Source organism: Malurus melanocephalus, unplaced genomic scaffold, assembly GCF_030028575.1.
Source record: "Malurus melanocephalus ecotype Western Australia unplaced genomic scaffold, MMel_1.1 scaffold_150, whole genome shotgun sequence".
NCBI lineage: Eukaryota > Metazoa > Chordata > Aves > Passeriformes > Maluridae > Malurus > Malurus melanocephalus.
The window spans coordinates 78,054-92,091 of record NW_026623382.1 but is presented as its reverse complement, the minus strand read 5'-3'; the positions used below and the strand labels follow the sequence as shown (position 1 = coordinate 92,091).

The window sequence follows — 14,038 nt, the reverse complement described above, 5'->3', positions numbered from 1 at the left end:
TTTTGGAGGGGATTTTTGAGGTGTTTTGTTTTGTTTGGCGTTTGTTTTTTTGCAATTGGATGTTGCAGTCCTGAGTTCCTTCATGCTTAACCACTCAGTCAGTTCTTTCCATGTAAATCTCTGAGTGGGATTGACTTGTATAAATAGATCCATTGGAAAATGTTAAAGGGACTCTATAGAAGCAGGGCATGGTGGAACTCCATCTGACTAGCACAGGAAAAGAGGAATATTGATGAAGCTGGGAGAACAAATTAATGCRATTTAGGTTAAATGGAAAGCTGGACTATCTACTGGGTCCTTAACAGAAAGTTAACTGCAGACTGCTTTTGGACCCAGAATATTTGCTAAAAGAAATTAAAGTAGACAAACTTCTTGAGATGAAGGCTGGCTTATRTAATGGACACTTGTTTTCCTTTCATAGGCTTTTCAAGAAAGAGATCCAGAAAAAAGGAGTAAAAACACTGTGGTGCTTTCTTTAGTATTTCTTATACTTGGAGTGATTATTTTAGCAGCATACATAATTCAAGTAAGTGGATGGTTTCCAATGRAATCTTAAAAGCTCTGAACTCTCCAGAAGGCTGCAGGTATAACTCATACCAACACAATCTGATAAGCAATACACCAATCAGATTTTACAAAAATATGCAGAAGCACCAGGGTCTTCCTGAGATATGTAGGCTTAATGTTTACTTAAAGACTATATTTGCTCTTAGTTTAAATAATCCACTGAAGGCAATGTTGATTCAGCATGATTGAAATCAAAGTTGAGGGTCTGGCCTTAAAATTCAGAGTTGATACTGACATTTCTCACTGACTTTAAGAGTCTATAGGCTSTTGCCAATGTAAATATAAAGCAGACTCTTTCCATTATAGATGGTGCTTTTCATACCATCAAGTAAATTCCATAATTTGGTGTCCTCTTATGACTGCTTTAAAGCTTGCAGGAGGCCCCCTCTGATTTCCATATCATAAAACCCATTGATGTGACTGCTGTGAGTGAATGTCTCTGGTCACAGTTAGGGTAGGGAGGCCAGTCTCTAGACAGGTTGATTCATCTTCTAGTGCTGCTGTCTGGGTGTGCAGGGGTGACCAGGAAAGCTTAATCACCCTTTGCCTGGTGGTCATGGTACAAGTATGTAATACATAAATGCCTTCTTTGCCATGTTGCTTCCTTTCTGCWAGAAAATCAAGTTTTAGGTTCAGGAATGTGAATGATGCTTTTCCCAGGATATATATGTATTTACAGGGGGTTGTGGGTGTGATTATTTTTGTTTTGGCGATTTAAAAACAGACTTACAGCATCAGATGAGAAAATGTGACCCTTTTTCCTYCCCTAGGGATTCATGTTTGGGAAGTCTGGGGAAACGCTAACGATGAGACTGCGCTCTTTGTCCTTCAGAGCGTTGCTTCAGCAGGTATGAACCAGGCAATAAGGATATCCAGATAGTAATGGGTGTGGACAAGAACTTGTGTGTTCACAGAAACATCTGACCAGAAAACTGTAAACTGGTGATTGGGAAAAAAAAAACAAACCTGCCACAGCCTTTGCAGATAAGTCTTCTTTTCCTTTCTTTGTGGATCCCTTCCAACTCAGGATATTCTATGATTCTATAACTGATGGAATAGGTAATTTGTAAGAGAATAGGTAACCTTTTCAAGCCCAAGGAATGTCTAAGTAAATGGGATTTATTATAAAATTTCTAAATAAGTGTGTTCAGGAAGACATCGCATCCAATAACACTTTAATTATGAACAGTTAGGTGTCCACGAAAGAATAATGCTTTTTAAGCCTTTTAGTTTGCTTGGCAATACTGACTACAGAGAAAGAATATTCAGGTAGYCATCCTGTTTTGCACTTTCATGTAATTTTTTAAAACAAAAGCAATGTCTTTTCTTGCAGGAGATTGGATGGTATGATGACCAGAAAAATGCTGTTGGTGTTCTGTTAACTCGTCTTGCTACAGATGCTTCCCAAGTTAAAGGCGTAAGCTGCTGCTTTTATGTGTGTTTTTAAATACCTTTTTCCTTACRAATATTAATTGCAATTGGCAAGGAACTCCAAGATCATTTCAGAAAACAAAGCAGTAAGCCTACCCTAGGCTTACAGATGCATTTACATAGCCTCCTACAGACACATTGGAAATGGTTTCCAATTAAACTGATAATTTACAAGAACTACCAAAAATCCAGCAGATGTTCACCTATCTTTCATGTTCCTCCCTCCAAGTCTTTAAGCTCAGTATACAGTAAATGTAGACCATGTCACCATGCAAAGCGAAATCTGCATGTATGCTTGGACCACAGCCATTGGACCCCAGATTTTTGCATCCTGTTACAAGTGTCACCTGAATGCCACAAAGAGGTTGCATCTGCRGAGGATAAAAACTGTTCCTGACCTCAGTGAAGAGAATTCTTCTTCCCATTGCCACAAAATGTGCTTCACAAGCAGTAAKAAATAGACTGGTATAGTTAAAAAAAAAAACATGGAGGGCAATGGCCAAGGAAGGGAGCTGCTCAAAAACTGGTATGGGAGAGTGTCCACTGAACATTGGCAGGACAATATGGCAAATTCTGCACAGTTCCTCCAACTGCTCACCTCATCAGCAGAACCTGACAATCTGCCAAACATTCTTCCCGTTTCTTTGTGGGGAAAACAAAACCCTGGAGGACTTGTGGGGAAAAGTTTACTAGTGTCTTTTTTTCCTTTTGTATTTGTACATCAATAATCCATTAATCTCTGCATTTTTCAGTCCCTGTAGGTTATAGGTTTTTGTTTCTTTCCAGCCCTCTTTCATTAYGGGTTTGCAGGGAGAAAATAGTCTTTGACAAAATTTAGTAATTTTCATTTTTTAAAGTTTGTTTACTTCAGTGGCATTGAACTCTATCACCCTGACAGGGCAGTAGAAGGGAGGGGTGCACACAGCTCCTTAACTACAAAAAACATCTATGGGCATGAATGGGTCTCGTCTCCAGAGCTGTTGTGCTCCCTGGAGTGCCAGAGTTGTCAGTAAGTCAGCACCACGCCTCATGTTGCACTGGTTGAAGCTTCCAAATCCATCTTTATGTGCAACCCTTAGAACATATGGCAACAATTCACCTTGGCATTGGTTTAATTGTTAATATTTTAAATTTATTGAACTAGAAAAGTCTTTTCAGGGCAGGAAAGTCTTTAGCAAAAGAAAGAAGAAAATTTGCTTCCCACGCAAGGATTTTTSTTTTTGCCAAGTTCTGGAAGATGAACTATTTCCACAGAGCTGTTTGCAGAAGTTTTTTCTGCARATCAGAGCCCACCCGGATACTGGATGCTAATAAACTCTCATTTTAAAAACTTTTTAATGAAAAGGTTATACATGCTAGCAGGGGGTGCGAGTTCTTAAGTCAGAGTTAATCTTCCTACTCATTATCCCACTGAGATAAAGTATTTCTGCAGGGTGGCCAAATTCTTATAGATTTCTTTTCTCTAAGAACCCAACCCCAAATGCAGCAGTGTGAGCACCTGGGGATGAATATTTTTCACCACTGTCAGGGTGATGGGTCTCCGTGGATAGCTTTTGTTAGAGCCAAGCCCCTCTTGCGCAGGGCTGGGCACCCAACTGCCAATTGCCCTGCTGTCACAGTGGTSACAATTTTCTGTTCCTTGGGTAGCGTGTGAAGTCCCAGACACATGTTTCATTAAACAGCTGCCACATCCAGCTCTCTAGACTATGTTAATATCTCTTGAAGGCCTGAATGCTGGCAGCTGTGAGGAATCTCTAGGAATGGTTATGTAAGTTAGTGCATGGTGTCCAAACGTGATCCCACATGGTTTCCAGCCAAAGCTTTGGCCTTAACTACAGCAATTTGAAGGGGGAATTTAAGCAACAAAAAGAAAAATAATAATTGACATATATTTGGGGGGGTTTCTGGGGTTTTCTTAGGCAACTGGAAGTCGACTTGCACTGATGACTATGACTGTCTTTACCCTTGTGACCGCCATCATTATTGCATTTGTCTATGGCTGGCAGCTAACTTTGCTTATCCTGGCCTGCATTCCTTTCATTGTTGGTGCAAATGCTGTGAGTGCTAGCTCAATGTCTGGGCATGCTGCAGAAGATCAAAAAGCTTTGGAAGAGGCTGGAAGAGTAAGTTCTTCAATTTTAACTACAGGGTTGTGGTGTGAGATCAATGACAACATTGTAGTTACAGCTGACTCAGCTGTCCAAGATAAATGAAGGGTGTTCAGGGGAATGTTTGTATATCTTCAAGAAAAGCCAAATACAGGTAATATGAACCATCTGCAAATTAGTCTATAAAAATGCGTTTGAAAGCCTCCATAGTGGATTTCTGGGCAGTGGGAGCTGTGGCAGAAGCAGCCCCAGCACTGGTGCACTGTGGGCCTATAGGGTGAGCAGTGTTCTGCTGCAGCCAGAAGTGTTGCAACATTGATACGTTTTTATTCTGTCATAAAGACAAGCCATTAATTTGCTCGAGTGTCAGGGTACTGCCTTTATTCCCCTAACAGTGATTTTCCAGGAGGCAGAAGTAGTCCATGCAAGCTGTGTCCAGATGTCACTATGGGTGGTAGTTCCCATTTTATTAAATTGGGTTTAATTCATAAGGTACACAACCCATGGGTTAGGGAAGACACTGCTGATACTTCCTGCACACTGGCCTGTTCTGAACTCAAATATGTTGTTGGCTTCAGCCCCCACCATGCCTCACAATCGTGGGGTGAATAATTTCATTGCTCAGGACTTTTCTTTGCCTTGATCCCTACTCTTAAGCAAGCACTTTCTGATCTAAAATAATAAATGYTAGGAAGAGATCAAGTGTTCAGGAGATGTGTTATAGGATGCGGTTGTAAGGGATTGCTTTTTATTTGTTTGATCTCTTTGTTTAGATTTCAACAGAATCAGTTGAAAACATAAGAACTGTAGCTTCATTGACCAGGGAAGAAGCATTTTATGAAAGATATGTTGCTAGTTTGAATTGTACATACAGGTGGGGCTTTTTTCTTTACTAATTCTTTCTTAGTGCACTTTAGTCTTTCAGATTTACTGTAAATACCCTTCTTGGAACTTATCCAATACCCAAAAACTGGGAGGAATATCAATAGCTATTTATATAGCTCTGAAATTTGCATWGTCTCTATATTTTAATATGCAATCTCAAATGCAGCGTGAGAAAAACGTTTGCAGGATTTGCCGTTTATTATGCAAACATTTTGCAAAAATGCATTCTCTGCATATGTGTTATAGAATGTTGTCTTTGCCTACAATCTGGGATATATGTTCACTCCATTTCAGTGTATTGCTCTGATACTACTTAAGTCAGGAACTGACAGTTCCACCACACCCTTTATAACATAAACCAGTTTTATTCCCCTCATATGACTTTGGAACCTTGAAAAGAACTTCATAGGTTTCCCTTGTTTGACCCACTACATCCCACTGACTTGTCACCACTGAAATGCATTTGAATCACCATGGTGGCCAGRTTTTTCTAGCTCCAATTTATTTAAATAAAATAGCCCAAAATCTAAATTGTTTCTAATTAAAAGAAGGAATTGAAAATGGTGTATTGTGCAATCTGTCCTCAAAATAGTGTTAAAAGTCAATGTCTGGTGAACTGCTAAGAGCCCAGATTTGGACAAGATGCTTGCCTGGACTGTTGCAGGTCTGATTAACAGCTCAGACTAGAAAGAAGRTTTCCTCTTCCTCAGAGAGCATCCTGAACAATGAGGGCAGAGTTCTCCAGRCTCTGATTTGGTGTGTGTTCAATTAGCTACRCAAAATAAAACCTTTCCAGAGGGAYGGATTGAGAAATAGCAGCAGAGTCTGAATCCCTGTGGGGATTCCCAGCAATACATCCCTGCTCTGAATTGGGATGAGAGATGGGATGAGCTGGTGGAAGCCTGCAGGCAGCTCTTAGGCCAGGCTTGTTTTCYTAATAAAATGGGTCATATTTTACGRGGTAGTTATTAACTTATTKCAATTTAACTTRCTGCCCTAGTGACCTGCTCTGCTATAAAAGCAAAGGAAGGGGATTCAATTTAACATAACTGAGGATCAAGGATTTCATTGCTTTCTGTCCTAAGGGCAGTTCTGTGTCATGAAGCTGGAGGCTCTTAGGGTCTGGCCAGGRTTGTTTGTGAGCCTGTCTGCTGTTRGCTGATTGTTGTGTTTTGTGGGGTGAGCTGGATTGCTTGAAAATTTTATTCCAGAAGTCTAGCTGTCCCCCAGTCAGTGTCTGCTGTTTCATTTTACAAGTAATTTATGGAAATTATCTTCTTTTATTAGAAAATCTCTGAAAAAAGCCCCTTTCTATGGATTTACCTATGGAATAGCTCAGTCTTCAGAGTACTTTATTAACGCAGCMGTCTTCAGATTTGGAGCGTGGCTCATTGCTCATTGTCTGAGCAACTTCGAAAATGTRTTTGTGTGAGTATACTCTGTAAACTGTAAAAAAGGTCAAAATCAGTACACAGAATRGTGATTTCAATGCATGCAAATTATCAAATTACAGAGGTAATGGGGCATGGGAATTCAGGAATTCACTCTGGTTGGGAGTGTTCTTTGGCCATAAGGGCTGTTTTGGGGGAAGTGAAACATATTTGGGCAGTGAAAYAGCAAGAGTGAGCAGCAAGCTCAGCACACCTGCTCTGGAGAAGCCTTTGCCCTTTGACATCCCATCCAGGCAGAGGGTGTGAAGAAAAGAAGCTATGTGATACCACTGTTCAGCTGTAAAGTAGTTATGGGAACAAGCTGACCTTCCTAATACTGGGTGGTATTTTAGAGTGTGAGGAGCTCCARAAATATCATAACCTAAAGATGTTAAAAAATGTTCTTCTGAAGGTATGTTTTACACAGAATGAAAAGAGTGCATTGTTCTACCTGGAATTGAATCAAGCTTGTTCCTTTTGCTTTTCAGAGTCTTCTCTTCTGTCATATTTGCAGCTATGAATGTTGGTCAGTCTGCATCCCTGGCACCAGACTATGGCAAAGCTAAAATGTCAGCCCAAAGAATCCTTCAGCTTTTGGACAGAAAACCTCAAATTGACAGTTACAGTGAAGAAGGTGAAAAACTGGTAAGGGTTGGTCATATTTTGATATTGGTCATATCTGGGACTATTTTGGAGATTTGTTTCTTTGCGGTTTTGGATGTTTTTTTTTTTTTTTTGAAGGAGTTTTCTTTTTTCCCAGAAAAAGAAAGGTTGTAATGAATTAAATTAGTAGTGATTATTGGCAACTGTACTCACAGCTTCATATTTCTTAGGGTGTCACAAAAGGTGACTGAATTAGGGTGACCTAATTGTGACCTGAAGGAAGCCTACAGAAAAGATGGAGGGGAACTTGTTACAAGAGCATGTAGTGATAGGACAAGGGAGAATGGATTCAAACTGAGAGTAGGTTTAGATAAGTTACTAGAAGAGAATTCTTTACTGTGAGGGTGGAACGGGTTACCCAGGGAAGTTGTGGATATCCCACCCCTGGAGGTGTTCAAGGCCAGGCTGGATGGAACTCTGAACAACCTTGTCTAGTGAAAGATGTCCCTGTCCATGACAAGGGGGGTTAGGAATGAGGTGTTCTTTAAGGTCCCATCCAATCCAAACCAGTCTATGGTTCTRTCAAAAGACAGACACTATGTAAATAGTGGTGACTTTTTTAGTGACCACATTATATCTGAGTTTCAGAAAAATCAGTGGAAAAAAAAAAAAACCTTTTCATTCTACTGACTCACATCTTAAATGGCTTCAGAAAAGCACCGATAATATCAGTTCCGATAAAAGCTGTGTTGTCTTTGTAAGAGTTTACAAGAGAAGTAAAATACTAATGCACTTTTTAATTATTTTGTAAATATGAGACTAGTTCCTGTAGAGACAGACACTTTTGCCAAAAGCCATCCTATTCCATCTGTGGAAACTCTTACACTTAAAAATGTGCTCCTGTGAAGTCAAAATGAACTTAATTAATAATTTGGTTTGCTCTAAAGTTGGGGGAGGAAAGACACAACAAGAAGAAAAAAAAAAAAATAAGACCCTCAAAAAATCCCCAAGGAGCCTCCCGTCTAAACCAAAATTGTCATTAAAGATGCTGACCTCAGAACTTGTAAAATTTCTGCATGTAATTCTTTCACTTTACATGTTCTGGAAGGATTCCACTGGCACATGCAGGTTTTTCTAAGTTTAAAATTCACTTCCTATGTAAGTTCAGAKGGTAGCTCCTACTCAGGAAGCCATAATCCAGTTTTCTATAACTTTAAGCTTATGTACGGGATTTTCAGCCTTTAAAATTCTGAGCACAGACATATTTTCTTGAACCAGGGTTCTCTGGCACTGACATTGAAAGACTTGGCAGGTCTCCAGTAAAATAAAACTTAAGTGAAAACATTTCTAGCATAGACTGGACTTATCTACCAGTGATGTCTGTGACGTAGCGAAGCAAAGCTTTGATCCCAGTTGGTCATTGCCTGCTGTGAGAGCATCCTATTAGTAGTGCTGCTGGTATGTRCATGGGGCTGGCTCATACCCCAAAGAGCAAGACAGGCAATAACCTTGGCATGTGCCCCCTTTCTTCYACTGGTGCTTAATATCAGCCTGGCTAGAATGGCTAATTGACAGCTATCAATGCTTTTTAAAACACAACTTTTATCATTTTTGCCTGTGAATAACCTAATGAAGAATTTAGCTCCACTGTCTTAATCCCTTATTTTGATCTTTTGTTACATTTGTTCAAATTTGCTACCTGCAGGGTGACATCAGGAAAGCAAATGATGCAGTTTATATCACAAGTGGAAGTGCCTCAATTAAATGTGTTAGAAATGAAAAATAGGAATGTTGTCTCTTTGTCCGAAGAGGGTGGTTGGGCCCTGGAACAGCTCCCCAGGGAAGAGGTCACAGCACCAGCCTGACAGAGTTCAAGAAGTGTTTGGACAATGCTCTCAGGCACAGTGTGTGACTCTTGGCATGTCCTGTGCAGAGACAGGAGCGGGACTCGATAATCCTGGAGGATCCCTTCCAACTCAGCTTATTCTGTGATTCTGTGATATTATTTTCAAAGGTGAAGTGAAAAATAGATGTGAGAGATCCAACGGATGCATCCAAAAGGATCTAGAGATTTTACATCTCCAGATCATCCTATAACTAGTGATACTATGCTCAGTCCAACGTGTCATTTAAAAGAATTTCAAAATCACTTTTGAAAACACCCTCCTTTCTTAGATCTCTCACTTTAACAATCAAGTCCAAACAAGTGTTGTTATAGTCAAAGCTAATAAATGTTAATATGAACATGTGAACTCTCTACTGCTTTTCAGAACCATTTTGAAGGAAACATTGAATTCAGAAACATCCACTTYGTATATCCAACAAGGCCAGAAGTCCGGGTTTTGCAAGGACTCAGTGTGAAGGTTAACAAAGGACAGACTCTGGCGTTAGTAGGAAGCAGCGGCTGTGGCAAAAGCACATCCATTCAGCTCCTGGAGAGATTTTATGACCCTGTGGAAGGACAAGTGGTAAAAATAGACTTGTGTGGCTATTATTAGCAATTAAATCTACAGCACTCTTTATCTGCCAAGGTTCCAGCGGCTTTTCGCAATCCTGGCAGTACCTCTGTTGAGATGCCTTTTTTCAGAGGTATGAGTTATTGAGGCTGAGCCTCCAGTGGATCTGTAGACAGCCCCAAAAAACCGTCTTTGCCTGCGCTGTGCATGGTGCCACAAGTACCAGCAGTGACACCATGCTGGCACAGTGTGCTGGCTCAGGTCACAGATCCTGCCTGGGAAAGGAATGACCCTGTCAGACCACATTGCCTCCCCAAGGCTTCTCACACCCTGCTCAGATGGGGACACAGCACTCATGTATMGTGCTTGTCAGTATGTAAGTTTTCTTGCAGATATGAATTAACCCATTAGGGACACAGATGCTTCAGAGAACACTAATTTAATCTTACATAGATATTACTCTGTCACCATCAGAAGTTTGCAATGGGCTTTTTGATGCAACCCCATTAATGGGTATAGAAATTTGAAAGCAACCTCCTGGAAGGTTGTAATATTGAGKTAAAGACCACAGCCAAGAGTATTTATTGCTGTGTTCATCTTCTTGAGGGACAGGCTTTCTTCTCTTGGTGCTTCTTGGGGTCAGTAGGGCTGGAAAGACTGAGAAGAACAGCCTGCACGTGGTTTCTGCCTGCTGGGAAATGGAAACAAAACAGCACAAAATTAAAAATAATGAAAGGAAATATTTCATATATTCTGCTAGTTGTTTTCCATTTTGCATGCAAAAAAYTTATATGATTTCATCTGGGAATCTAACACGTAATGGGCTTCCTCTTACAGCTTATGTTTCCTGTTGACAGCGTGTGTCTGTGGATGAGCTCAGCAGCCAGCTTGGCATCATCTTTCTGTTCTTTTTCTAGCTAGCAGATGGATTTGATACCAGATCCCTGCACTTGCAATGGCTGAGGTCCAGGCTGGGCCTGGTGTCACAGGAGCCCATTTTGTTTGACTGCAGCATTGCTGAAAACATCCAATATGGAGACAACAGTAGGGTGGTTAGTCAGGAGGAAATTGAAGAAGCAGCTAAAGCAGCAAATATTCATGCCTTCATTGAAAAACTGCCAGAGGTAAGAGACAGTGATGTTCTCTTCACAGTGAGATCAAATATGAAATTATATGGAGAAATCTAGGTAGTGCTCTCTCAAATAAAATAAAAATAAGCACTTTTGTTTCCCTTAATAAGAAAGTGTATAGTATTTATATTTTTTAATGTCTGTGGGTTTCAAACTTAAAATCCTTTTTAGTTTGTTCAGAAAGAAAAGTCAATGTTTCCACTATTACAGTGGTAGACAAAGCAAAATATCTGCAGGAGTTGGTGGGGACAAGGAAAAAAGGCGATACTCTATGTGCAAGCAAGTGCTCATAACTTTTGCATTTATTTCTCTGTGGCAGCAGAAACTTCTCAAATTACTCTGATAAAGAATTTTTTTTCTAAAGTAATTTAGTAAACCAAAGTAGTCTATTTCTAATTGGATGGGCATGCACTGGGAGTGCTTAATAACTACAGAGAGGCAGTAAATCAAAAGTGAATGATGCGGCATTTGACCTTCATGCCTGACATGAATTTGGCTCTAACAAGGAAAAATAACCTGATAGTTTGTTTTCACTGTAGTTCTGTTTACCTGAAACTGAGGTAATGATGCTGAAGAATGTTTTATCTTCAWTACTGCTAATGATGTTTGAGCTTCTTTATTCACAAACAATGCAGCATCAAGTTCTTCATGTATATGTCAGTAAGCATTAAATCCCTAGTTACTCCTCCACTTGTGTGCTCTGTGGACACCTCACTGCTGGTACCATTCAAAACATATTCCAGTCGTTGGGGGAGCAAATTTTTAAACTTTTTAAAATTTTTAGGTTTAAATACATGTGGCCATATAAATAACTGCTTGTGCTACAGGTGTTGATATAAGGCCTTAGCTTTGTTAAAACCACTTGCAGTATTCTTTCTTTCAAGAAGGAAATAATTAATAGCTTTGATAGCCATGCATAATATTTTACTTTCCTGAGAGTATTCACTGGTGATCTTTTTATTTTCTAACATCCAGAAATATAATACCCGGGTGGGTGAGAAAGGAACACAACTTTCTGGAGGTCAAAAACAACGAATAGCGATTGCCCGTGCTCTGGTTCGTAATCCTGCCGTTCTGCTTCTGGATGAAGCTACCTCTGCCCTTGACACAGAAAGTGAAAAAGTGAGTAATGATTATTATGTGTAACACTTATGTCTATGTACATGGCTAGTTGCTTTCCATAGAGTGAAATTAATGTAAGCATGTTACAAATGCTCAGTTGTGAAACAAGGCAGGTGTATCATGGTAGCTTTTTTACCTGAAAGCTATGAATTGAATTACATGAGGAAGTTGTTTATATCTACTAAATAAAGTAGAAAAAAACCAAAACTTTAGGTATAAAACACCTTGTGAAGCTCAGTTGTCTTCCTATTAGCTGTATTTGATGGCAAACACTGAATTTTTGTTCTGACCCAAGCTGGATGCCCAAGAACCCACTTCTCCATGTCTCACAGCTATTTGATCAGGCTCACTGACCTCAGTAAGAAACCCTTTTGAATAAAGGTTTCCTGTGTGCACTGGCGTGTATCTGTGGGAGATGTATTGAGGTGATAAGAGAGTGAGAAATCCAATGTRGTTCCTAGGAGGAGGGAAGCCTTTCCAGGTGCTAACGACACGGTTTTCATGGTATCTGTGTGCAGATTGTGCAGAAAGCTCTGGACAACGCCCGGCAAGGTCGGACCTGCATCGTCATTGCTCATCGCCTGTCCACGGTGCAGACGGCCGACATCATCGTGGTGATCCAGAACGGCAGGGTGGTTGAGCAGGGCACCCACAGCCAGCTGCTGGCAAAGGAAGGACACTACTATGCCCTTGTGAATGCACAAGTCTCTCATTAGTGCTATTAGCTGAGTTGAGGTTTTTGTTGTTTTTTTGATACTTTATTTTTTTTTTTAATGGGAAGACATGAGACACTGCAGAGGATTAGTGTTGGCTGTGTCTGTGCTGATGGAGCAGGAGCTGTGTTGCCGCCTGGTTGCTGCATCCAGTGTAGCCCTTGGCCCACACATATGTGGGGATGAGCAATGCATGCCCGTGCTGGGTCACAGAGGGTGCACAGAGGAGTCCTAGGAGCTGAATGTGTTGAGCAGTTTGGTGTCACATGGTCTGGAGRGTGCCAGACCTGCTGTAGTCTCACCCCTAGCACAGGGGGTCCTGCTCTCACTGTCCCCCCCAAAACCTGGCCCACAGCAGCTTCCGTRGACCAAGGTGATGCCAGAGTACAACAGTGGGTAAGCATCAGGGATAAACAGCAAGCTTATGGTGCTTGTGATTGTCCTTTGGGTTTCTTCACTAGCAAGATGAAATCATAMAGTCATCTTTAGTGAAAGATGATAGTACTTACTGAAAATTGAGATTCCAAATTGAAAAAAATTGCTTCAAATTTAAAGAGAAAGGACTGTATGTACGAATTTGGGTTTTTCCCCCACTTTATGCCACATTTCTGGTACTGCTGTGCTTCACACATTTCTTTGAAATTCAATTTTCTCTTTCAGACAATAATTGTAATAGTTACAAATTTTCTGTATCAAGGCAAACTGACATGAAAGATACCATTGTTTTGTTTAGTATTTTCCTAATGCTGACCTAACAGAGTTTAAYTGTTCTTTGCATCCAGCAGGATAATTTCATAAGTTTTGTGGAGGAGCTAGRATGGCTTCTATTTGAGTGGACTAATGTCAGCCATGTAAATAGTTTTTCTTTAAAATAAAGAAAAAAAGGAAAGTTATTTTCARTATGAGTTCCTTTATTTTTAATGGGCWTGATAATAAGGGACRTGGTTTAGTGGTGYACTTCATWGTGTTACRTTAATATTTCACCTTGATGATTAAAAGGGTCTTTGCCAMTCTAAATCATTCTATGATTCTGTTAAAAATTTGAAAGATTTTTTTTGAAGTGTTGTCAAAGCTTGTTTACACATGTGCTTTGATAATTTGCTATTCCTCTGATATATTCCTCAGGGTGCTGCAATACAACTATAACAGTTGAAGAGTACGTACTGTGTAGTCAGAGTGACTCAGCAGCTGGGKTTTTTTGGCTGGTTAAACCCAATTGCAGCATTTTAATTTTCCAAGGCTTTGCACGTGGCTTTGGGTTAGGATTTATAGCCTGGAGCAGCCTGYATTACTTTATAATTTCCAGATTGTAACAGACAAACTTACAGTAATTACCRTCTCCTTTGCTCCTTTCAATTATTTTCCAGCATCAGGATCAGCAAGGGGAATAAAACACACAAAAGAAAACAAATTTTTATCACTGGTTTGCCAAAATAAATACAGTTGCTCTCCCTTACAGTTTTTCTCAGAGACTGTTTCAAGAGGAGTTTTTACTCATTCAGGCACCTCTCTTGTGTGATCTCTTGATTTTCTTGTGATAGGCAGATACTATGGAACTGCTGCCCTTATTTCATTCCCAATTATCAAATGTGG

General features: G+C 40.1%; 1 protein-coding gene across 1 annotated transcript in view; it reads left to right on the top strand.

The window, feature by feature from the left end:
* Window positions 1-12,449, top strand: part of ABCB5 (ATP binding cassette subfamily B member 5) — a 31,729-nt gene extending 19,280 nt beyond the window's left edge. The window contains exons 18-28 of the mRNA XM_057371646.1: window positions 422-526; window positions 1,338-1,415; window positions 1,901-1,984; window positions 3,918-4,121; window positions 4,880-4,980; window positions 6,279-6,419; window positions 6,910-7,066; window positions 9,295-9,492; window positions 10,398-10,604; window positions 11,586-11,732; window positions 12,251-12,449. Of these exons, the coding sequence (XP_057227629.1) occupies window positions 422-526; window positions 1,338-1,415; window positions 1,901-1,984; window positions 3,918-4,121; window positions 4,880-4,980; window positions 6,279-6,419; window positions 6,910-7,066; window positions 9,295-9,492; window positions 10,398-10,604; window positions 11,586-11,732; window positions 12,251-12,448 (1,620 nt within the window). The 3' untranslated portion in view covers window position 12,449. The remainder of the gene's footprint in view (window positions 1-421; window positions 527-1,337; window positions 1,416-1,900; window positions 1,985-3,917; window positions 4,122-4,879; window positions 4,981-6,278; window positions 6,420-6,909; window positions 7,067-9,294; window positions 9,493-10,397; window positions 10,605-11,585; window positions 11,733-12,250) is intronic.
* The last annotated feature ends 1,589 nt before the right edge of the window (window positions 12,450-14,038 follow it).